This window comes from Anopheles ziemanni, chromosome 3, assembly GCF_943734765.1.
Source record: "Anopheles ziemanni chromosome 3, idAnoZiCoDA_A2_x.2, whole genome shotgun sequence".
Taxonomy (NCBI): Eukaryota; Metazoa; Arthropoda; class Insecta; order Diptera; family Culicidae; genus Anopheles; species Anopheles ziemanni.
In genome coordinates, this window is record NC_080706.1 from 54759120 (window position 1) to 54783272 (window position 24153).

A 24153-nucleotide genomic window follows, 5' to 3' on the forward strand; every position below is an offset into this window, starting at 1 on the left:
GACACGGATACCGCTGTACGCTGTACACATTTTGTCTCATAAACAACAAACAAATAAACGAACGAAACAAAAGGCAAAAGAAAACAAATCCCCACCACTGACTGACTATACCATATCCCTACGGTTTCGTATGCACAAAATCTCCTTTCGACGTGAAGCCATTCAATTTCTTTCTCCTACTCTCCTCTCTAGTTCTCTAACCTTGCACACTTCATGACCATGTAAAATACTCCAAAAAATACATTTTACCTAAGGATTTTATCTTGTTTCGTAGTTGATCTATGGAATCGAACCTTTCTAATAATACGACAGAAGCCCGATTGTTTGCATTTTCTTCTTTGTTTATGTTTTGTTTTGTTTGCAATCACATGAGGCATCACCGCTACCGCACTTCCATCAAGCACTTTGGCTGATCGCTTCGGTATCGCCATCGTCGCAATTGAGCGCGCCATCAGAATGATTTCCGCGAATGCTGATCGCTGATCGCTGGCGTTCTCAGTTAGCGAACCCCGCGATGGATCGTTGTCAGTCTGGTCTTCAAGGTGATGCATGGTATTAAAGAATTTTGCTTTTGTTTTTCTTTCGATCCCTTGTGCAGTCCTTGCTGTGAACAATCTTACGCCCATCGCCATCACCGGATGGCGGTGACGGTCGCGATGATAATCGAGAGCCCGTCTAATGAGAGAAAGCTGCTACTGTATAGCATTCCCGAGCGTTTATGAGCACACTGTTCCTTGCTGTCCAATAAGTAGACTCCCGTCGAGTCGCGGTGTGCAATCCGGTGGATGGAGAACCGTTGAGGTTCACCAACCGATTGGGGATCGTGGGGGACGATGATAGGGGATGATATAACGATGAAGGATGCGGGATCACGGCCCATAGTGAGATTGCCGCTCTACCGATGACGATGACGATGATGATGATGATACTGATGATGATGCTAACCACCGATGGCTGCCGATGCTGCTGGTTGTTGCTAGCGTTATTGTATTTTCCGGACCCGTGCTACACCGGTGTCTCCGATGCTACCGTTTGACTGTTGGATCGATTCGACAAAACCGTTCGAATTGCCATTGCTGTAGGAATTCGCCGTTTTGGCACCACCGTTCAGGTAGATTCCGTTCGCGGTCACCTTCCGCTGGTGTAGATCGTCGTCATCGTTTAGAACGGGCTTTTGAAGAGGGTAAAAATAAAGAGAACTTTATTATTTTATGTCGAGACATGATGTAAAACACCACACGAAGGCTCACAATCGACAAAGTTGGAGACGCCATGAAGCACCATTAAAGTTCAAAAAAGTACGAGAAAGAACAATATTGAACCACACGGCGGAATACGGTGTTTACGTTCTCGCCATCTCGCGGTCAGTACACCCACTTATGACCCCGTTGTTGCACGAGTCTAATGGAACGACAAATACTGGGTGTGTTGGTAGGTAATTGCAAAAACAAAATCCGTGCGTTTGCTTACTGGCCCCTAAAGGTAACTTAATTGTCGGCAAAGTTGTGCCCTATCATTTAATGCAGGTTTCCACCGCTTCGGGAACGCTTACGCCACACGGTTAATATTTATTTGTATCCTTGACAAAACAAAACCAGTATCTTTGCGAGAATGAGGTTAATCGGTCGATTGACCTTTTTGTTTTGAGTTGTATTTTCAAAGATGCTTTGTAAAACATATGGTTTGACGTGTTATTTTACAAACAAAAGGACACAACTCGATTAACCAAACAAAGGACGCAATGCAATATAAGGATTGTAGAAATGATATAAATCACACTTGAAATCAGCAAAATGGTACAATGTCAGTCCCAACGACAATTTATGACGTCGATGGGTTTTACAAATTAATTCCTGCGAACTATTGATCTTTCTCACCATCGTCATCTATTGTGGATTGACGTTTTCTCCCGTAAAATTGCGTCACGAGAACGGATGTCGGTTGCGTAACTCAAGTTACCCATTTCAAAAACTATCACCCAAAACCGTCAGCCCCATTGAAAGATACTGATCGTATAGTTTGCACGCGAAAAGAAAACGAAAACTCCACGGGATAGAGGGAATAAAATAACGCCACTCTCAGGCCCGCAACGTGAGGTGCGAAATTTTGCACTTTTTCCAACCATCCGCTTTCTCGTCGACCATCGAAGGCACAATCGCCACCACTCGCCGGCCGGCAATGTCGACAAGTGTCTGGTAAGCACTAAGCTAGGGGGGAAAAAATAGCACCGTGACGACTCGTCGACTTCACCGGATACACAGGAAAAAGCGTGTGTGCGCGGAGGTCAAGGGGAAAAATGGCCATCACCGGAGGGCAAGATACCAGTGGGGTGCTTGTTTTGATACGTCAAACAACAAATTACCCGGTCCAAAGATCGCTCGCCAACGATCGCTGCGCGGTCGGTTTGCGGAAGTAGAAATGGCAAAAAATATTGAAACCCAACAAGGAATATTGTTGCTGGAAAAATAAATAATCAAACAATATTCTTGTTTGCCACAAGGTGGTTTGTTTTACTTTTTTAGCTTCAATTGAAGGGTATTGTTGGTTGTGATTTTTTTCCCCTACGGCATTTCGTCGATTGGTTGATCGGTCATATCCTTGATCAAGTACGTACACTCGGGTAGCCTTTAGATGTGTGTATTTTCGGTGGACAGCACGGCGCAACCACCTGTGCCAACAAGTGGTTTGCTAGTGCTTTTGCTTCATTAGATCCCTCGGAAACGGCAAGCATAACAATAACAAATATTGCCACTTTTTTCTACTTCAGAACCATTTCATCTTCATTTGACCTTCGTGGAAAATAGAATAAAAAATTCAAACGTCTCATTTTTTTTTGCGAAACTTGCCAGCCAGGACCACTCTCTGCCGGTGGAACATCTCAAGAATAGTTGAGGAGTTGGAGGGAAGGAGCCAAAAAAAATATTCAAACTGATTGAATGCCAACTACACGGTTCAGTACAAATAAGCGCACATCGCAAATAATGACCAGTCATTGTCGACAATTGAGCACCATTTTGACGTCAATTTGCGATAAACTGTCGATGGACCGCGATCAGCCGCCGCCATGCCATTTAGAAGGGGATCTGGAGATTGTGGCGCAATGGGACACGCGTATTAACAAATCTTGCACATCTCCGTACATTCGCTGCGCCATTGACGGCAACGAAATATGAAGTGTTCTCGTGAGAAGGTGAAAATTAGGGGACATTAACAGGAAAACGGTCCAAAGTGCCATCCCAGCAAGATGCGACAGGGACACGCTCGTTACAAATCAAAAATAAAATGGCCCCACCATGGCGTCAAAACTAAAGCTAAACTTTCGGTGATCGTGGCACTGGTGGTACCTACCATGCAGGCACCCTGATTGTTGTTGACCACATCGCCATTGTGCAGCTTGCCGTTGGCGTGCGCCTTTGCGTTCAGCGCTTCCGCTTCCCGCTTGGCCCGGCCGATCCGCTTGTTGTACGCCTGCTTGTAGAAATCGGAGAACAGGAACAGGAACATGACACCGTGCAGACCGATCCACACCATGAAACCTTTCGGGTAGTCGCAGTCGGTGAACAGCAGCTGGAACTGGTGCGTAAAGATGGCAACAAACTGGGCCTATGTATGGAGAGAAAGACAAACGAAAAAAAAAAACAAAAATCAAACACATTGAACAATCGAAAGCGATCGGCTATGAATCGATGAAGCAGGTTTGCATTTGGACAATCGAAGCAAATCTAAAAACTGACCACCAAACCGACGGCCTTCCGTTGTGGCCCGGTGCGGTTCGTTAGAGGTGGTCAACAGTGCCAAAAGTGAATGGAGGAAGTAAACTGCTTCACGCTGGCAGATGCAGCATACGCAACGGTCAGCTCCTTCACGGTGCCCTTCGGCAAGGGCGTATCATCATCACTGCGTGCAGTGCACGCAAAGCACTTAAACACAAGGCAGGGATCCATCACACGGTTTTTGTAAAAAAAAAAAAAGATGAACAAATCCTCAACGGCGTCGAACTTACCATCTGGAATGCAGTCAAATACTTCTTCCACCAGATGTACTTCTGGTACTTCGGGCCCAGGGCTGCGACCATGTAGTAGAAGTACATTACAATATGTACAAACGAGTTCAGCATCGCGAAGAACGTACTATGGCCACCTGCGAATTGGATGAAAACAATCTTGTCAGTAGCTTCTTCAATGTTGGAGGAAAAAGGGCTACTCTAGCAATTAATAACAAAGAGAAACTCATTAGCAAGAATCTTAAAGGTAATTATTTAATTGCAATGAAAATAAACCTAGTAGTTCAAGGATCGTTTTAAAAAATGGTTATATCAATACCATCATAAACGTAAACTAGCTTCTGGAACGTTTTAAAAGAATTATTTTGTTCCGCAGCGATACAAAATTATGTTAGAACGACGAGACGTATGACGTTAGAAGAGAAGACGTATGACATCTCTTCTAAAAACGGCAAAAAATAACAGCAAATCAATATCAATAAATTGAATGTAAACTGCTATCATTTAATGTGGGTTAAGGGTAAACCAACACGATAGCGTGCATTGATCGCCAAGCATGTTTTACTTAAATTAATAATTTTCTCGTTTATATTGTCAGAAACCACGGTTTCGGTCGCATTCAACAAACCGACAACTATCAGGCATGGTCAAGATCAGTTGGTTTCAGCGAACATTTTTTTATCATTTTCATTCACTGGAAAATGCACTGTTAGAAACAATCGATCAATCAATATTAGTCTCTTACGATTCATACGTAAACTTACAGTTGTACAAAACCAACCTTGAACGAATTTCTTTATGTTTTGACTTTCATCTTTCTGTAAGTACAATGCACCAGCAAAGTGGAACGGGTGGTGGAAAAAAAATAAACCGATCACATTGCACATGGGGTAAGAGTGAAAATGTGTTGTGTGTGATGTGCATCTAACATTGAGAGCCTGCATTGTTTTCCATGATGTAATACCACCTTGCCTCCGCGACGATATTGCACAGCACGGAAGGCGGGGGGTACCATCTAACAATAATTGTTAACAAAATAAAAAAAAAACGAAATTGGTTCACAGACATACGAACGGACGATTGATATACCACCACCGAATGGTGTCAGTACGTTTAGTACACGTGTGAGGCATTTTTAATAATTGCCAACAGTGGAGCTTGCGGCAGAGAAATATCACTGTCTGATGCTTCTTGACGTTGCCAATGCTTGAAAGGAACAATAGAAATTGTGTAAATGGATCTGATGCTAAGTGTGGCAAAGCATGTAAATTTACTCCACGTTATCTAATCTAAGTATAATCGTATCTCTAGCCTAATTAAAATTATAATCGTCTGCTACTTCTAATTTAACAGAAAAACCAAAAGTAACCGAAATCTTCCGGTGATTACGGTTGTAAAATAAGTAAAAACTTATTATGAAAATTATCAGATCAATGTCGGGTGAATTTCATGTATCCCTTATACCGAACGGCGAACTAAACTAATTGCAATGTGTCAATGCATAAGCCGAAAATTAATTCAATTTTTGTTTCATTTGCCGGTGCGATGCGACACTTGTGTACAATGTGTTCGAATTGAGTCCAACCGGCTTTGATTCAAGGTGAAATAATAACCACATCGTTGTGCCCCTTTCTTCCGCTGCGGAAAGTAGCTGCCAGTGAATGATACGTCAAAATCCGAAACCGTTTAACATTGAATAAACGTACTAACGAAGACATTACACGCCCCGGCGATCACGGTCCCCCTCACCAACCGGTTCGCCATTATCAGCGATCGGTAATGGCCGTACGCGTACTGTGTGCGCCGCTTCACGGCCCGCAGCAGCACCAGCAATGGGGCAATTTCTTCATTTTCCTTTCCATCGGCACACACACGATACGATCGTGATCGTCGATCGTTGAGTTTGCCTCGATTCGACGCTCGACGCCCAACCTCCGCACAAGTCTTTTAAAGCATACTAAACAGGGTCGCGCCACAATTGTGCGCACAATTTTCCACAATGTGCGCGATTGAAGCGAATGTGCGTCGTCCTCTAGGTTCGACGAGTTGTGGGGCGGAGACAAGATAGATGGAGGGCATACGTCGGTATTGATGTCCGTTACAACATCGTTCATTATCGGTAGGACGACGGCTGTGGTGATGACGCCGGTAGACGCATTACGCGCAGGTCAGATCGCCCGATGAGAGGCTACCCCAGGCAAGAGCTTTCGATCTTTCTAGATCCCACATACGCTTGCGTTACCATTTTCCAAGCCATTCCGAAAGTGGCACAACCTGTTCCTTCGCATAGAACCGGACGTACAGTCAAACTATGTTCGAGAAGAATCGGAGGCCGACCACAAATGTTGTCATGCGCTTATGACTCTTATGACTTGTGAACTCGTTTGGCCGCCACTTTCATCCGCTAACCTTCAATCGATTAGGACAACGGAATAGGGACGTTCGAAAGCAGAAAGCTCAAATTCCTTCCTCGCCAATGTAACAAATTGGTCAACCCCCACCAACGGGACAACAACAGGGTGTCAATTTGTCTACCCAAACACTTTCTCTCATTGTCGTCGCCCATTGACTGACGCCGAGAAGCGCAAATATAGGAAACAAGAAAAAATATTGCTACAGTTGTTATAGTGAAAATCATTCCGCGGGTATTCCGGAATCTCGATCGTTCAGGTGATCTGTTTGCAAGCAACCGGTTTGTTGTTTTACGGCACCGGCGAAAAACCGGTGTCGCAACGGGCATTACCGGGCGCGAGCGCGCCACTAAAGGAATGTGAAATGGTGGCCGCACTCGCCGTAAAAATAGCGACACAGCTGTACGGACGACCCGCTTCGTCACACGCCTTCCTAGGAGTAGCGGAGATTTCGGCGGACCGAGGGGCAAAAAAGACGCTCCAGACATGGTAATACGTAATGAGAGTGTAAATAATAACAATAATAAGCAATGAAACGGCAGGACGAGCCGACGTTCGCTTTTGTTTACTGGTGACGTTTTCTTCGTCGCCTGTTTTTTCCCTCTTTCTTCTCTTCGATTTCTGGAGACCTTTCGATCATTGCATCGAAATGAGAGGAGGGTGGAATGGCGGTGGTGAGAGTGATTGCACGGCTGGTGCCCCCGCATTTCCTGCCCTCGTCGTGACAAATCTTCATTCGTGTGTTGAGGGAAAGGAAACTGGATTTTTACAGACGTTACGCAATCGCTTCCATCGGTGACCTATATAAATGAAGGTTGCCGGCGGTGGGTTTTGGTTTTGAGCAGGAAAAAAAGGATCTACGAAAATTATAGCAGAGCAGATCGCCGTATCCTTACCTGGCGCGAACTTCATTCCCATCCACACCGAGAACGGCATGCAGCCATGATGGATCACGTGCAACGTCGAGACGTGCTGAGTCTTCTTCCGGAGGATGAAGAACAGCGTGTCGAAGAACTCGGTGAATTTCGAGATGTAGTACCACCAGCACGTCCGGGCCATCTAGGGAGGGAGCGAGGGAATGGTAATAAAGGATAGCACAGAGTAAGTATCGTTTGGTTTCATTCGAAAAAGAAAGGCTTATTTCTGCTCACCCTTAGAGCGAGTGGATTGTCCGAGTAGTCGACGGGTTGACATCTAAAGCTGTATCGTCCTCCCCATCCACTCTGTAGATACTGCGCGAGGAGATAGGCGGGTTTGGGAGAAGAAAAAATAAAACAGACACAAATATTGAAAGTTGTTTTATGCAAATCGAATCTGAAGCGGTTGATTGGCCGCAAACAATGCAGTGATTCCGGCAGTGATAAGGCATGCTATATATATTTGAACTTGTGTTTCAATTGAGTTTGAGATCGATCGGATATGGTTGAAAAATACAATTTCACACGATCACCGATCTAGCGGCACGCTAATGCGAAGCGAATTGGATTGTTAATAGACATGTCTGGCTGCGGAATAATCTGTTTGTCCATTAAGGTTGCGTGCTGCGAGGGGGAATGCAACTTTTTGCTTCTTTGTTTTGCTTACCTCGTAGAATATCCACGTGCTGAAGATGGTTTGGAAGAGATTATAAATTACTAGAGTATTCCTAAGGTCCATTGGTTTTCGCTTCTCCATCAGCTTTGGTGCTAGCGATTTGCTAAAGTAGGCATAAAATATGCAAAGGCCTAGAGTGGGTAAAGGTGAAGACATCATCGGCCAATCAGCGACGCGGGGATCTGTGGGGAGAAATAAACACAACAGCACACACATGTGAGAAAAACTCGTCGAACAAAGCCTGGGCACACATAACACATCATCGTCTACCCCGGGGCGGCGCGCGTACAATTTCTAGTTACTTTTTCGTTACTTAGTTCGCTGGCATGCGAGAGACCCAAGCGGCTCCGCCGTGTAATTGTGGCCTCATAAATCACGACCTCATTACGGTCGGTAACGACGGCGACACATTTTGGGTTCCTTTTTGTACTTCCTGCGCCGATCCACCAACCCCCCTGGTTGGCACCAATTTTGATCGATTTTCACTGCCATATTTGCCGCCGTCACCCGACGCGCACCCTAAAACTCCCAACGCCGATGGTTCCACGTCACGATCCCTTCTTCTTGAGGTCCCGCGCCGCGACGTTAGGACCGCGACGACAGTTACGCAGAAGGTGCATACACTGCATTCGTGCCCGATCGCCGAACGGAATGCATAATCATCGGGCGGCGGCCGCCGGCCAGTTAGGCCAACCAGTGTGCCGGAATCGGTAACGCGGTCACCGCTACCCTAAAACCGGCCCATCATCACCGCAACACGTTGGCGTTTGTGGCGAAATGTCACCCGGGTATCTGAATGCAGCGTGACCGCCGTACGCTTGGAATGTGGCGTTGGTAATTGATTCGATGAGCCAGCCAATTGACACGCCGCGCGCCAGCTGACAGGTCACGCTAGGTGGAACCGCAATGAGGGAGGGTGGTGACCGAACCACTGTCGTGTGTTCGTTGTTGTTGGAGTTTGTTTTTCTTCTACTTTTTGGTCGATCATCGCGCCGCTCGTAATAAATGGAAATGAGCTTAAAGGTTCAGTAGCGGACGGATATTTTTTTTCTATTGTACATGGAGGTTAAACGACGCGAGCATTAAACCTGCAGACGGTCACCTGCAGACGGTCACCAGCAGTAGGTTCGCGGGGAAATAATTAGTATCACTAATTAGCTCGCCTAACCTCTGACACTCTGGATCGATCGATCGCGCAACGATCGTAAGTCTATGGAGCATGTTTAACCTGGTCCCGGTGAGGTTAAAACGCCGCCAGGGGGTTCGTTTCTATATTCCGTCCCGATACCACCGACGAAACTTACCGCTCTGATTGTCCATGAGGTCTCTGTACCAGTCGTATATGTTTGTTAAAATCTGTGCCATTTTGAGCGAATCTAAAAACAAAGAAGAAGAAAGAAAATAAAGAGAAGCGGATTAAAATTTGCGTATATGGTAAATTTTGTTATCAGCTTGCAGCAACAAACAAGCACTCTACACCAAAGCCACGTAAAGGGGAAGAAGAAAATGGATCAGTATCCAAGGGACCGACGAAACTTTGGCAAGTCAGATGAGGCAGCGCACGGCCGATGATGCGAATGGAGGCAGAGAATGAAAACTATGTTGATGACGATAATGATGATGATGCGAGCCCGAAATGAAAGCGAAAATTAGGCCAAGATCGCGGGATCGCACTGGCACACACGGCTGCATGCCGTCGTCGTCGGTCCCCGACGAAGACGACGACGCCAACATTGGAGGAATGCACATACACAAGCGCATCACGCTGCGTCCGGCGAAACGGTGGGAAAGCGCGCACCGGCCAGCAGGCAGAAGCGAACGAACTAACAACACAGGCTCTTCTGCTCCTCCTCCGGGGAGGGCGAAGCTGCTTTACATCACTTTTCATCACATTTTCCCCCGGCGCGGGACGGAGGAGTTGCGTGGATGGTTCGATTTTGTGGGTCACGTGTTGATGGTGCGTGGATGACGCAGGACCACGGGAGGAAACACTCTTCGAGCGCATGCGGTTGTATTACGGAAATTTCAACGATTTGCTCAAGCGACGGAAGGCGTCTTCGGACACTTTGAACCCTTTAAAGGCACGCGATATGCACCAAAAAAAAAATAAAAAAATACTGCCTAAGCTATGATAAAACAAAATTGTTCCCTTTGTCATGTAAAGATACTCATTATTTTATCTTGCCTCAATTTGCAGTCCGGTCCAAAGAAGTTAAAGTTGCTCAAAAATATGTTCCCAACTATTTTGTAAAAACTCTACCACAGTTGTTACTACTTCAAACGCATCAGATAAGCTAGCGTGATTAGCTATATAAAACAATTTTCAGTTTTTCTTTAAATAGGCAAACGATTGATCTGAAAACAACATGCCCCCCTATTTTTTGATACGCAGGGAAAATGTCCCGGAACCACGGAAGCATGTAGCGAAATCGGTCGCAAGAAAGAAAATTTGATTGTGACCTTCAAAATTCTCCAGAGAAACATTTTGTAGGCGCTTCATCAGAGAAACATTTTGAAGTAGTAGATTATAGTCTATTGTAGGACAATAAAATAATAACTGCTTGTGGAATATTAATATTTCTCATAAATAAAATTCTGTTACCCGCAAGCCGATAGAGGGATATGCTTTGTTAAAGCAACAATGTGTCCCCTCAAGGGGTAACAGCTTAGCTCATATTCCAGCGCTTATTTCACTTGCCGTTCACTTGCGAACACTCGGGAGGAAAAAATCGCTACGTGACGCGATCAGTGACCCACGATTCTCTTACACTCCTTCCCGTTGGGGGGGAGAAATCCGATCGGGTGCCATAAAATAAAATCCAATCCATCCCATATGGAACTGACTCAAGAGCCCGAGTCGATCGCTCGAGATGGTGCGGCGGGAAGCAACGGTGGGTTGCTAGTAGTAGTGGTGGCCGACCACCATCACCACCGTTGGTCACATCCCAACCGGGAAGCACCGGGAGCGAAGCGGAGTGGCGGCGCGTTCCACCGGACGGTGGCAGTCTAGGCGCGACAGCGCAACAACCTGTCGCAATTATGTAACGCAAACGATAGTAAAAACACCGTTACACACCCCTTGCCTACCGCCAACGAGGCGGAGTGTAGTGGCCGCCTGCATGTGCGATAAGTGGCTGTTTAAAAAAGGCAGTGCCGGAGAGTGCGCGCGCGCGCGCCCGGCATCGATACGGGGGTATTTACTTTCTACGCACCTCTACATAGGTTTCCCTTCGACGCATGGTTTTTGCGTCCTATAAATTCCCCGAGATAAACGCCACATCTCTCCCCTGCTTTCTCTCTCCCTCGCTCCCTGCTAATTCCCCTTTCTTCAAGGCACGATCATCAGACATTTGCCAAGCCAAGCCGCCGCCTCGAGGAAGGTAGAAAGAAATGAGTGTGCTTTCGTCTCACGGAATCGAACCTAACCTTGACAACACACGCACACACAACATCCTAGAGAGGCAGGCAAACGTAGATTTGGTTTCTTTGGTTCGCGCTGGTCCGTTGCTCTTCATCCAAACGCAATAATTGCTCCCTCTTTGACGGGCTTTGCCATTTGGCTGATTATCGTGCCCCTGCCGGCCCTGATCACCAGTGATTCCGAAGCGCAGCCCTTTCAAAGCGCGAGTGGCGAAACCCGGGTTGGCGAGCGTCGGCAGTTCCTTTATTTCAGCGTCGTCGTCGTCGGTTGCGGTTGCACATTCGCTTCGAGATGCTTCGACGGCGGCGGTGCAACCACGGTGCAGTTCACGCGGTGATTCTTGTCCAGTCCCTCGAAGGTTGGCGACGACCACGTGAAAGACGGAAATTGGCACCATCAACCACGGGAGGAGAGAGATGGGGCAAAGTTGCACACACGACCGACCCAGTCGTGTCAGTGTGACTCCCTTCTCCGAGACGATGACTTGCAGCAAACGCTGCAGCCGTGCACACGGAAAACATCAATACATCGACGAAAGACCACGCCAATGTGCCGGTGGTTGACTTGTTGTACTTGTGCGCCGTGCTGTGATCCTGTGGCCAAAGTGGTTTGCGGTTCTTTCACTTTCTTTCAGCAGCGAAACCAGCGCGGAGGCTGCGGCAGTCAGGGATTTTTTGCTTGACCAGGTTTTGACTACCAACGCACACCAGGACGCGGTCGAGAGTGTGTCGATACGGCGAGAAAGTGTGTTACTGGCTGTTGTGCTTCGGCCCTCCTTCCCTTGCCTCTCCGTCGTGCGATGGTCCGGATCAGCTTCGGGGCACAGCAGAGGCAGGCATAGTCGGGCCAATGTGTTATGTCACCGTGCTGTTATGTTCCGACCGACGGAGTTCGAACCGAACCAACCAACGTCGATCGGTGTGGCGTTCACACGGGGTGGTATGGGTTTGCGGGCCAGGCAAAAATGGCATACGTACTACGTTGGGAACGGTGGGAAACCCAATGGAGAAAAACGGAACCTGCTGGCAAGCACGTGTGCGTTTCTCTCTCATTGTGCCGCAACGAGGGTTTGCAACTAACAACCGAAGACGAGAGCAATTTGCAAAACCCGACGACCCCGATGCTTCACTAGATAGGAATAATTTTGGGCGAACAGCTAATATCCCCAAACGCTTTCGCATCGGTAAAAGTCGGGGGTCAGGGGGAATAGCATTCAGACGTCGACCCTTCGGTCCGGGGCAGATGATGGGTTCTTTCACTTTCACCTGGCCGGCAAAGTAAAGAGAAAAAAAACCCCTCCACCACCGTGAGATCGCAATTGTTTCAAGGATAAATGCATACAACCACGCCGCGGGGCTTTTTTTGTCAGCAAGTACACCGAGATGACGGCCATCGACCGCAATCCGTTTGAAGGTTAGTGAAGGTTTCCCATCCAATGGCCGGGAAAGACGGGTGCATATGTGCATGTGCAGTTGCAGTTGCAAAATGGTCCCCCTTCTCCTCTCTCCGCCCAGCAAACAGGCAGGAAGGTGGCGCAAGTGCAGATGCAGCGATTATGCGGAAAAAGAGATTTGAAAAACAAAACACAAGTACACGTGGTGCCCCGCGCAAAAGTCCTCACTTAACCTTATCACTTCAGCCAACACGCAACGCTGCGTATGCGCTTGGCGCTGTTGGCGTGCGTCTAGTTTGCTCGGGCATTGAAGTCTTTCGTTTGGCTCGTTTCGTCACTCGTTCGAATCGTCTCGAACTTAAACGCACAAGCGCGCGGATTTTTTTTTTCGCCTTTTCTTTCCCCCCTCTTGCATGACATACTTTTAATTTACCTCGGCGAAAATGATCTCCGATCTTGAATGTACGCTTTCGGGCTGAAAGCTTCGCACGCCATCACTCACCGAACCGATTGCTCAACGCGGGGACGGAGCGGGGACCCATCCGTAAGGGAACTCCATTTCGTTGCATCCATCTGTTTGCGCATTGGTTAAAATTCTTGCCCACTTATCGCGCGTGATATGGGCGGAAAAAATTAGCACGGCTGGTCGGGAGGTCAGCAGAAACATTTTGCTACATTTCCCCTAATGGCGCCATTAATAGCCAACACTTTGGGTCCGCAAGTCTAACTACCCGGCCATCACGTCAGTTGACCGCCAAAATAGTGTTTTCGACTTTATTGCTCTATTCCGCCGTATTTTTACCTCTAATTCATGCAGTAATGCAATGCATGAAATTTTCGATTATTATCATTTTTTGCTAATGTTAGTGCTTGCACTTTAATGTGAAGGAACTAGGAAGAGAGTAAAACATATATTTTCATATTAATCTGACTCTTAACTTGCAGTGATCTTATTCGTTAGCTTCCGCATCGGTTGGACATAAAGGTTTTTTTTATAAAAAAAAATTCTTTAAGAGTGTACAAAAACTTTTCTTATATACTATTTAATAATATTACATGTTGGACAGGTAACAGAGTCATTACTTTACATATAGACAGATAGATTTACAAGGAACATGAGAGGACATGTACGTCAATCACAACATCATTGTTTCCAATTATGCGGAAGATGTACTTTAAAAAAACGCAGAGTATTACACTACGGGTCCCCGCTCTTATCCTGTTTAGAGCGAGCCAGTGCATGTCGAGAAAACGAAAATGGTACCCTGAAGCAACTTGTTGCAGTTGCGGCTGCAGGATGTCCCACGCTAAAGCAACGATCGCCCCTTTATTTCATTTTCATTTTTAAACTCACTTAAAAAAACCCACACACCGTTGGGATACTCTTTAATATAAAATTGGTGTTGATAGGGCACCTCCTACTTTCATTTCAACACGATTATAAGCCCTTTTTTACCAAGGGCTCTTTGGCTTCTGTTTTTCCGAGAAACATGGGAACAATAACATTAATAATGATTAATAGGATTTTTTAAAAGGCATAGAATGCTGCGTAAAGCGGTTAGAAAATGTTCTTCAGAATTCAAAAGCGCAAAAAACGGACCAAACGACCGACATGATAGGTATATTATCGTGACCGCTAAACTGTTGAAGTACGCCATTTAGCACGCTAATTAAAAAGTACACTATCTGCCGGTGGCACGCGGGAACCTTGCTTTTATTACACACAGTAATGGGATGTAGTGAGTGATGGTTGATATGTAACTGAAGTTTTTTTTTCTCCCGCCGTTTTATTTGAACAAACGACCCGTTTCAATTAGCGCAGTAGATTAACCCTAATGTCTACTACCGAAACCACGTGTATGTTTGGGTACTTTTGAAATGAAGCTTACCAGCTTGCTCCCAAACTCCTAAACTATTTTTAATGTACAAAACTTGTACTAGGAAACCGTTTTCAAAGTTCTATTGCCAATAGGACCAATGATATAGAGCTTTTAATACAAATATTCATTGATCTCCATACAAAATAGCATACCAGGGTATGTTAGTCGATGATGCAAAGGTTAAAACAGGTATTTAAAGAAATTTTGAATTGTTGACATGTTTAAGAATATTTGTTGATGTCGTATTCAGTTTCCAAAGATCTATGATTGATAAAACAAAACATAAGAAGATCAACCGATTCCCATACACACCGTATGAAATATCCGGGAATTATGATCGTCGGCAAATAAAAACATTGAAATACTATGTTTATGTTTTTGTTTGTTTGATTTGGATTTTTTTTATTTCAGCTTCATGGGTATAGAAGCGAAGTGTCAAAAATACTAGGTTCTGCTTGACTAGCACTGCTGCTACAATGTATGAGTGTAGTTGAATTCATGCCAATTCATATCCCGTAATTTCGCAAATCGTCCTTTATTACTACCACTTTTGTGAGCCCACGGTGGCTGACACGAGTGTTTTTAAATAAATAGAATAATGACATACACGTACTACAACTCGTACTTTTGGTCTTCGACGCTAGGGTTAACTGCGATAATCTGCACGGTGTCATAATTGCTCACCGGAACCTCTAATAGGGGCAGCTCATAAACGCAGAGATTTATTTTAGTGAAGAGATTCTAACTTTGATGACGGACCACACGGTAGCAAGATGCATGACAATTGTTTCTTATTTAGCGCTACATCAATTACTTATGTCACCAGCCAGCTGGTGAAGTGTGATCTTGGTTAGTTCACGAATCGTGTCTTATTCTTGTTTCCCACACGTACGCAAACCCGGAACACCTACCGGACGCTGGAAAGTATTTGAACAGCTTCGCCACTTGCGTGCGGCCTCGCGAAACGAATAGGGAGTGGCTGTCACGGTACGAAACCAAGAAAAATGATACTGCGTTCACCTTGGTGATGAACAAAACAGAGAAAAAAAAACAGTAATGAATCCCACCATACGCGGATTTATTTTGGAAGGGCTTGATGGTTGTTCTACGGGATGGGTTGGATTTGTTTTACAGCATGTTTGATTAACGCTGGCGAGCAATAAATCTGCGCGCAGCAAACAAGTGACATTCTGGTGCGATTTGCGTCGCCGGCACGTGGTAGAGTGTCAATTGTCTCGGTGCCGTTCGTGCCCGGATGATGTCTCGGTTCCGACCACACAAGCAAGCGTTCGAAGCAAATTCTTCACCAGGCCTTTATCGGCAGTCGAATCGCTTCAAAAAGCCCTAAAATTGTAGGCAGGCTTCGAGCTGCTTTTTCGTGTCTTCTCTGATTTACAAGCGTTTGAATGGCAAAACCTGATTCGTTTAATTGCCCTGCGCGATCCGGGAAGGTGGCAGTGCCCTTAAACTCGATTGTCCCTCCAGGGACGGTTCTGGGAACGAGGAATTAGTCGTCCTTAGAAAGAAACGAGTTCCAGTGGAAGCCTTTTTTCTACTTCTCGACCAAAATGTTATCCGTTTCTGTTCGCCCCGTATCCACCCGTTCCACATGTCGCAGTTACCACTGGCCAAAATCACGTTTCGGTGGTTAATAAAAAATCTTTTGAGTGAAAACAACGAATTCGATGAGACAGTTCGACGCGCGACCCGTTCGGGATGCAAATGTCCAATTCGGCGTGATGATCGCGCCCCGTACCGGATTCTCCCTCGTGAGGTCTATACTTGAATGAAGAACACCAAGCTTACGGAGTGTTATAGTCCGACGTCTTTGAACTTGTTGGTCGCCGTGTTCGGACTCTCATCAATATGCAAACTGTACAAGAGTGCGCGGAATCATCTTCGGTTAATACCCTTCTCCTCCTTCCTTCAGCCGGCCCGGCTCTCAGACGGACTGCTCCCTACTTCAAAGAGTCCACACAACCGGATGGTGCGAGCAGATGTTTGACTACCTTTTGCCGCCTTCTCTATGAGGCTACTCATTTTGGACACTAAAATCGACGAGCGGCAAATATATTTACACAGTTTATCGCTATTCGGCTGTTACAGAACGTAACAGCGGATAGTAAAGATGGCGAAAATGGTGATGCAGAGTTTTAAAAGTGTGTAGTAAGGTAACATAACATGCGGCATACGACGTATTAAATAGAACACAAACAAATTGATTTGACAAAATATGGAATAATGCTGATTGGAAAAAGGAAAAAGGTCCTGTTTACCCTGCTTGCGTGGTTCTCGTGAGACAAGGAATTTCATAACCCATTTTCCTATGCATGCCACGGGAAGCAGTTTTTGGGTTTGTTCCACCACTATCATGTGTCGGTATCAAAATGATTTCTTTTTAAAAGTGGCCAGAAAAATATATTAATCCATCCCCAGTGTCGAAATGACGAGAAAAACAAGGGTAGTGATGTCAACTTCGATATAAACCATCGATCCAATTCCGACCAAACGCATCCACGATGTGTGACTAATGATGGTTCAAGTGACGTGCTTGGCGGAGGTAAGCACTCTCTCATCTTTTACGACTTCTGTGTCTTGCACAAGAAACCCAAAAACGGGAATTTTAAAGCGGAATGGGAAGGGGATTCATCAAATGAATTATTCATCTGCAAGTAGCCACCGGTCATCTCGGGAAGCTACGCAACTCACGGGGAGCGAAACGAGGTGGCCACAAAATCCCGACGACACACCCCGGTTAGTGTACCGTTTGGGTTAATACGCTTAGACGTCGAGCTAGCTGTGCTGACCATAAGAAAATTAAAGGGAACAGACCGGGCGCGTTTCTGGCGAGACGGAGGTGAACTGACCCGAGCAACCGAGGTAGAAGGTAACCCCCGATGAAGCATTACTTCGTGGCGTACGGGAAATGGAATGGTGGCGTCGGGCAGTACTGAGAGCATGATGTAAGATAATGTTCGAGATTCGATTATGTGTGCACATTGATGGCTCCGGGCCCGAGCGAAGGCCAAGGGAAGCGAAAGGAAGGGGGTAGCTGCAGCCGGGTATGAGCCAGCCAAGTCAGTAGATCGTGGTTGGTGTTTTTGAATGAATTTTTAATTGCATCAAATCGACCGCCCCAGATGGCGCGCGTACGCCGGGTTGGCGCAGGGCCACCACCCTGTACATCGAGAAGGCCGGCCAGACGATGATTGTGCGTGTGTGTGTGTGTGTGTCTGTGTATGTTGCGGTCAGCCAGGAGGTTTGCGCTCGAACGATCGCGTTGAGAGGGAAACGAAAAATAAAAAGCAACCACAGTCCATCGGATGTGTCGATTGTGTGTTGTTGAAGGAAAAGCGAACAAAGTTTGGGCGATTTGATTGCTTTGCACTGATATTAAACCGGCGTTAATTAGACGTTTTGTAGGTTTCGATTTTCCCATAGAAAAAAAAACAACAATTTCAAAATGAGGCCGCCGATCCACTCGTCGTACAGGCCCCCTTGTGTGACGATGAAACCCTCGTGTGAAGTTTAAAAAAAAACCTACACTACATCATGCCGTACATCAAAGTTAAAGCAAGCAAATACAAACAATAGACTATTTTAGGGAATGTTTGTGATCATACCGTACAGAACGATAAAAATAAATTAATTTTCAGCGTGATTCAATCAATTTGAAATAAATACACATGCCAGTAAACTTTCTTGCAACGCTCCAAGCCTCTTGTTCATTTCAAACGACAGCAACACATCGCATATTCATAAATTGAAACGAATACCGGAAATCATTCTATTACAGACATTCTATTAATGACCGGATGACATAGAAAGTGGAATACTTCTCACTTCACTGCCTCATATATGAAGCTGAAAAATGTTGAGACGCCGATTTTTTTTTTGTAAGCCTTACTTCAACACTTTAGATCTCTATCGCTAACCTTGATGTTCATTGAAAGACTGCATTAAAAGTTGTTTTTGAGGCGTCAAACAAATATGATCTTTTCAAGGGCAATCGATCACCAGTGCACGATTTGCAGACGGAAGACAATTCACCCGGAAGCACCGTTTTACGAGCACAAGCGCGCGCGGGTGAAGGATTTAACGTTGTGCGATCATGTATATTTATTTTGAAACCGCAACAGAAAACCCCCTTAGAAAACAACATTTGCACCCCGAAGGGTTAACCAGTTTTCCCATTTTGCTTCGGTTTGCACCTTTTTTGTGGGGTATACACACACACCTGGCCACTGGCGTCGTGAGTGTAATGCGTTCGCCGTGACTCCGGTCGGACACCCCGTGCGGGTTTCCATTCCCGTTTTCCACACACATATGCACACCCTTGGCTACGGTAAAGTTTGACCAGAGATTTTCTAGCTAGCTTGGCACGAAAACCTTAGTGGAGGCTACAAGTGCTCACTTCCTTGTTTTGCGCGAGTGTCGTGCGGTTTCTGTGTGTATATCCTTTTTTTCAGTCAAACCATTCTCGGCTGGTGTGTCTCTTTTTGGGCAAAATAGTAAACCGGCACGCGGACACACCTTTTCAACAAGTCGTTTCTCGTCATGCAATGGTCGAGAAGATATGGCAGAGAAAGGAAATGGGGAAGGAAAACGAGCGGGGCCTTTGGCGCCCGAGGGGCTGAACGAGTTTAAACCGCAGGGTGCGCATTTGCGTGTGTGGCCGCGTACCACGAAAGAACCCGTACGATATTGTTGCTTCCGGTTTCGATGGGGAAAATGCCCTTTCTTCTGGCTGAAATTTTCCACCGCGAGCGAGTCGGTGCAAGTGGTGCAATTGTTGTTGCCGTGGCAAGCGGCACGCACGAAACACGCTCCACCAAATATTAAATTCCATTCCCTCCCATCAGCTAGACAAATGGTCGGCCGTTTCACATAGTACAATCCCTTCCAAAATGTGTCACATGACGTCAGCAAAGTGACCACCTCTTCGTCCACCTTCTCGACGTAGGCAAGTGGCTCTTGGCTGTGGAGGCACCGGAAGACGACGTCTCGGACGGATGACGGTGTTGATATGGATTGCCCATTGAGAAAACTTTTCTCGAACGTTCGTGTACCGCTCAACCGTGAGCGAGGGCACCTGTCCGACAGGAGGCAGTGGCAAAGCAAAAGGCACATCACATCGGGCATCTCCACCACCATTACGCGCCATGAAACCAAGTCGAGACTCACCTTTACCTGATCTTACACGGCCCGCGATCAGGTGAATCGCGTCGATCGAAAATCGAGTGAGATACGCGATAGGAAGAGCGTGACACAGGGTGTGCGTGTGCAAGCGTTTCTATGTGCGCCTTGCGAAGGTCACATGCCAGTCCAATAAAGCCCACCTCGGATGAAGAAGCCTTCCTCTTTCCGCCATATCGTAAACACTGCCAACGAAGCTAAAAACCGCCCGCAGAAGTGTATATGATCCATCCACCCAAAAGCCAACGGACCGAATTATCGGGGTCAACAACAATACATCCGTATCGATCCGCTGCTGACCGTGATGGGAAGTAGCGACGAGGAGTTGGCTAACCGATTAAACCTCTCATCGTGACCAGAAAAGCTGCTCGCGATGAGGACTGACCTTTGCAGCAGCATCCCAATGATCGCGTCTATAGCAACAGCTCCATCGGCGACCTTATCCAGTGATGTAACAAATCGGTTTGTTTTAAAAGTTTTAATCATTATGCAGTGTTTTTCATGAATGTTCAATTGTAAGACCAAATTGAAATTTTGTAGCTTTTCGCTATTTTTCTGTGGAATTTAGCAGAAATTAAAATGCCCAAAAATTGCTTTTCTGATATTTACCAATCAAGATTGCAAACGATCTTATACTAATTTGAAATTATGACAAGGGATCATTTTTATAACGATCGTCAAAACTAAGAGCAAGGTTGTTCCGCAAAGGTACAACAATGAATCGTAGCCCTTCGAGGGCGCGAAGGTCGGTTGGGTTGTTAGTGATCGAATTAATGCAAGGAATGTTCGTAACAAAAAACATACCTGACCACGACAACTTAAAGATGTGTCAAACCATGCTGTGGCTTACACATTCCCCTTTATCGTTGATTCTTATTCATTACGCTTGTAGGAGCTGACGGTGGCCAACATCACATCGACTTTATCGGGATTGATATGGGGTGAAGGCGATAATGGTCAATCTCATACTTAGGTGATGCTACAATCGCTGAGCTTCATAATCCCTTATGAGATTTGTAACACTTGCTACTGACAACGCTCCTCGGCTCAGGCCGGACAAGCCCTTGTCCGTCGACCAGCTTCGATTTCCGGAATTTTATCACCTGCCGTCACCGGGCAGCAAACGTTTTAACCGATAAAATAAATATGTGACCGATTAGACATCACTTTTCATCAACCGCGGAATACAGCTGATGTGTCAGAATCAGCTGGTTTTTAATGATTTTTTTTATGTATCCCAGCCGACGGTGTCAAAGTCCACTATAGCTACAGTAATCGTATGTTCTGTGAATCCGTTAGCTAGTGTCGTTTCCAATGCGAAAATAGAAATACACGTTGATTCATCGTAGGAACCATTTTTGAAAAGGAAAAAAATAAACACACACGAGGCAACTCTAATCGTATTCTGTGCTTTCCAGCATATTTTGAGACTTTTTTTGCCATCTTATCTCGGCCACTGCATCTCTCGCCCCGCTTGGCCGACGACGATGACGACCGCCGGGAGGGCATGCGCGGCCTTGGCAAATTAACCTGCACACCCGAAAGAGCGTCCAGATAGGCGGGTGCTTCGTTGAAACCTAACCATAAACACCACGGGTTGGTGCAACAAGTTTCTCCACCGAGCACTCGATTCGCCCATTTGTGTTGAATTATCTACAGTGGGCTGTACAGAGATATCGCTGGTTCCGTGGTAGCAGTGTTTGGCACCATCCGGGGAAGGGTACCGAGTGACCCCCATTCCCGATTGGTGAGTAATCTGGTCTCTCGACGAGCGCGCGTAACTGATAACAGCCAGCTCTCGAGTGGGTATGTTCGTAATTCGATTACTCACTTTTTCACCAACTAATCCAAAAAAAACATTGCAAACCGCCCCTCGAATTTCCTGTCGTACACAGACTTCCTGTTCGCGGATTTAACGGCAGCAGAAGCGGATTGCCAATTACATGACGCTGTCAAATTCTTGGAGTATTTTCGATGGTTTAAAATCGATGCAATTCGATTGGACAAAATATGCAATTCACTTGCTCACACACCTCTCTCGGAGCTTATTATCAGCATGACTATAAATTATCCATCATCGCTCGGTTATACTCACGGCACTATCTGCAATCAATTGGTAGCAATATAAAACGGTGATATCAACTCTTATCGTGGATCAAAATATTTCACCTAAAAAGGTTCATCAGCTGAAACTGGGCGCTGTGTTTTTCCTTTTCTCCCACTTTCGAACTTGGACACACTGCTATTATGGCACCACTCTGGAAGTCGATAGTCGCGTCACGGATTCCTCCAGCACAACTTTCCGTCGTCTTTTTACGGTGGTCCAACGAAACGGGGAAACAACTGTTTGTTCGATCGGATTCCGGTCTGTCAGCTACATCGTGTGACATCCAAAGCGGTGCCGAAGCTTGCTTTGGCCGGAGCAGAGGAGGCGTTGGAAACTAATGCGAACAGCTTCGTTTTCACTTGGTTGTTGTAATTTGGTCCTAAACACTGAAACTAAAGACAACTGCCTTGCTAGGACCGGGGATGCTTACTTTGTGTGGTAGGTCGGTCGTCGGCACGTTAGCTAACTACTGCTACCGTCATTTTCGCTGCGAAATGCCTGTGGGTTAGAAGAAGCCAGCGCTAACAGCCGGCACAGCCGGTAGTTTACAGTCAACGATTTACGATTCGTCCTACCATTTCGGGGTGTTTATCCCATTCATTACTACTCAAAATGCCGGCCAACATCGTTCCGACCACAATGCACGGCCACCAAAGTGCGATTTGAAGCATTTTGCACGGAATTACCAGTGGACACACTACCGGACGAGACGATCAATCGTCGAACCCGCACCTGTAAACTGGCGGACCATACACACCCTTTCGCAGCGAAAAGATAAACGTCGAAAGTGCGTTCGCGCTATCTCACTTTAGCCGCCGCGTAAACGGGCGTCTTCGTGTGGTCCGACTACAAATCCGATGTGCGAGAAAGCGATACATATGACGACAACGATACGCAAACTGTTTTCCTTGGTTTGGAAACTTAAAACTTGCTAAAATTAGCTTCCCGTGCGGCGGAACGACGGCAGTGCCCCTGGCTCAGCGCCCCTAGAGAACGCTTGCAACTCCTAGCATAAGCCCAGTTTGTCCAATATACCGTGCCTTGCTACTTTCTTTACTGCACTCGAGTAGAGTAGAACATTGCCGCCACATGGGCACGAGGAGTTCGCTGTCAGTTGGTTGGGGTTTTTTTTCGGCAACGACGAAGCATATCGCGGAAGAAAGATGGATGAAAATCATACGAAGAAACGAGCAGTATGGTATTGCATGTTACCCAAAAGTGAACCTGCGCCTTCATTTAAATGGACTTAATTCTACTGAGTGAGGAGATTGTAGAGAAAAGGCGTATGTCACGATGGCCAGAAGCAACAACTGGTACGATTGCTGTTGGGTTCGCTAAATCCGCAAATAACCATCAGCTTTCGGCACACCTTTTGCAGCGAAACACTCCAGCAGCAGCGAGGAAAAGATGAACAACGGGACACGCACGGCACACAACAAACGCACAAACACACACAGAAACACACAGCGAAGTAATGAATGATGTTGACTTGACCAAAACGGTGAATGAAACGGACTGAAACGACGGGGACTACGAAAAGTGGCGGCGTCGAGCGCAAATGCGGTAAACCATCATCTCAAACTCACTATTGTACGCTGATGCTGGATATCGCTGAACGCAACCTTCCTTCTTCGGTGGACTGTAGCGAACTGTAAGAGCGCTTCGAAACGCCGAAAGGCACTAGAGGTGCGGGAGAACTGCGCTTTCCGGGTGGTTCAGACGGATTGTTGGCAAACACCCTTTTAGCTGTGTAAAATCCGTCGCTCGTTGTCGTTGTAGCCGGAGGAAGAATGAGCTTGCTTTAAGCGCACGACCGTCACAAACCAACTGCAAAACGATACTGATCGAACCGAATCGCGCGCCGAAACATTTCAGAATAGTGTTGGCAGAATCGGGATTCGGAAGATTCGAAGATTCGATCCCTAGACAGATTCCAAAGATTCGAACCCCATTTGACGGATTCTAAAGATTCGAATCCCATCTGACAGATTCTAAAGATTTGATTCGATTAGGATTCGAATCAGATTTGATTGGTTTGGGACTCGATTTGATTCGATTTTGACTGGATCTTCAACTGTTTGAATCGACTCACAATGATTTGAGTCGAATTAGTCCCAAACATTTCACATTGAAGGACTGGATTGGCCAT

At 46.2% G+C, this 24153-nt stretch overlaps 1 protein-coding gene across 1 annotated transcript; it reads right to left on the reverse strand.

Moving 5' to 3' along the window:
• Positions 1 to 185: 185 nt before the first annotated feature.
• LOC131287390 (elongation of very long chain fatty acids protein 7) lies at positions 186 to 23834 on the reverse strand. Its single transcript, XM_058316435.1, has 8 exons — positions 23591 to 23834; positions 9312 to 9383; positions 7999 to 8189; positions 7566 to 7646; positions 7311 to 7473; positions 4004 to 4140; positions 3349 to 3603; positions 186 to 1171 (listed from the first exon to the last, which is right to left on the reverse strand). The coding sequence occupies exons 2-8, from the start codon at positions 9370 to 9372 to the stop codon at positions 983 to 985; spliced, it is 1077 nt and encodes a 358-aa protein (XP_058172418.1). The 5' UTR covers positions 9373 to 9383; positions 23591 to 23834; the 3' UTR covers positions 186 to 982.
• Positions 23835 to 24153: the final 319 nt, after the last annotated feature.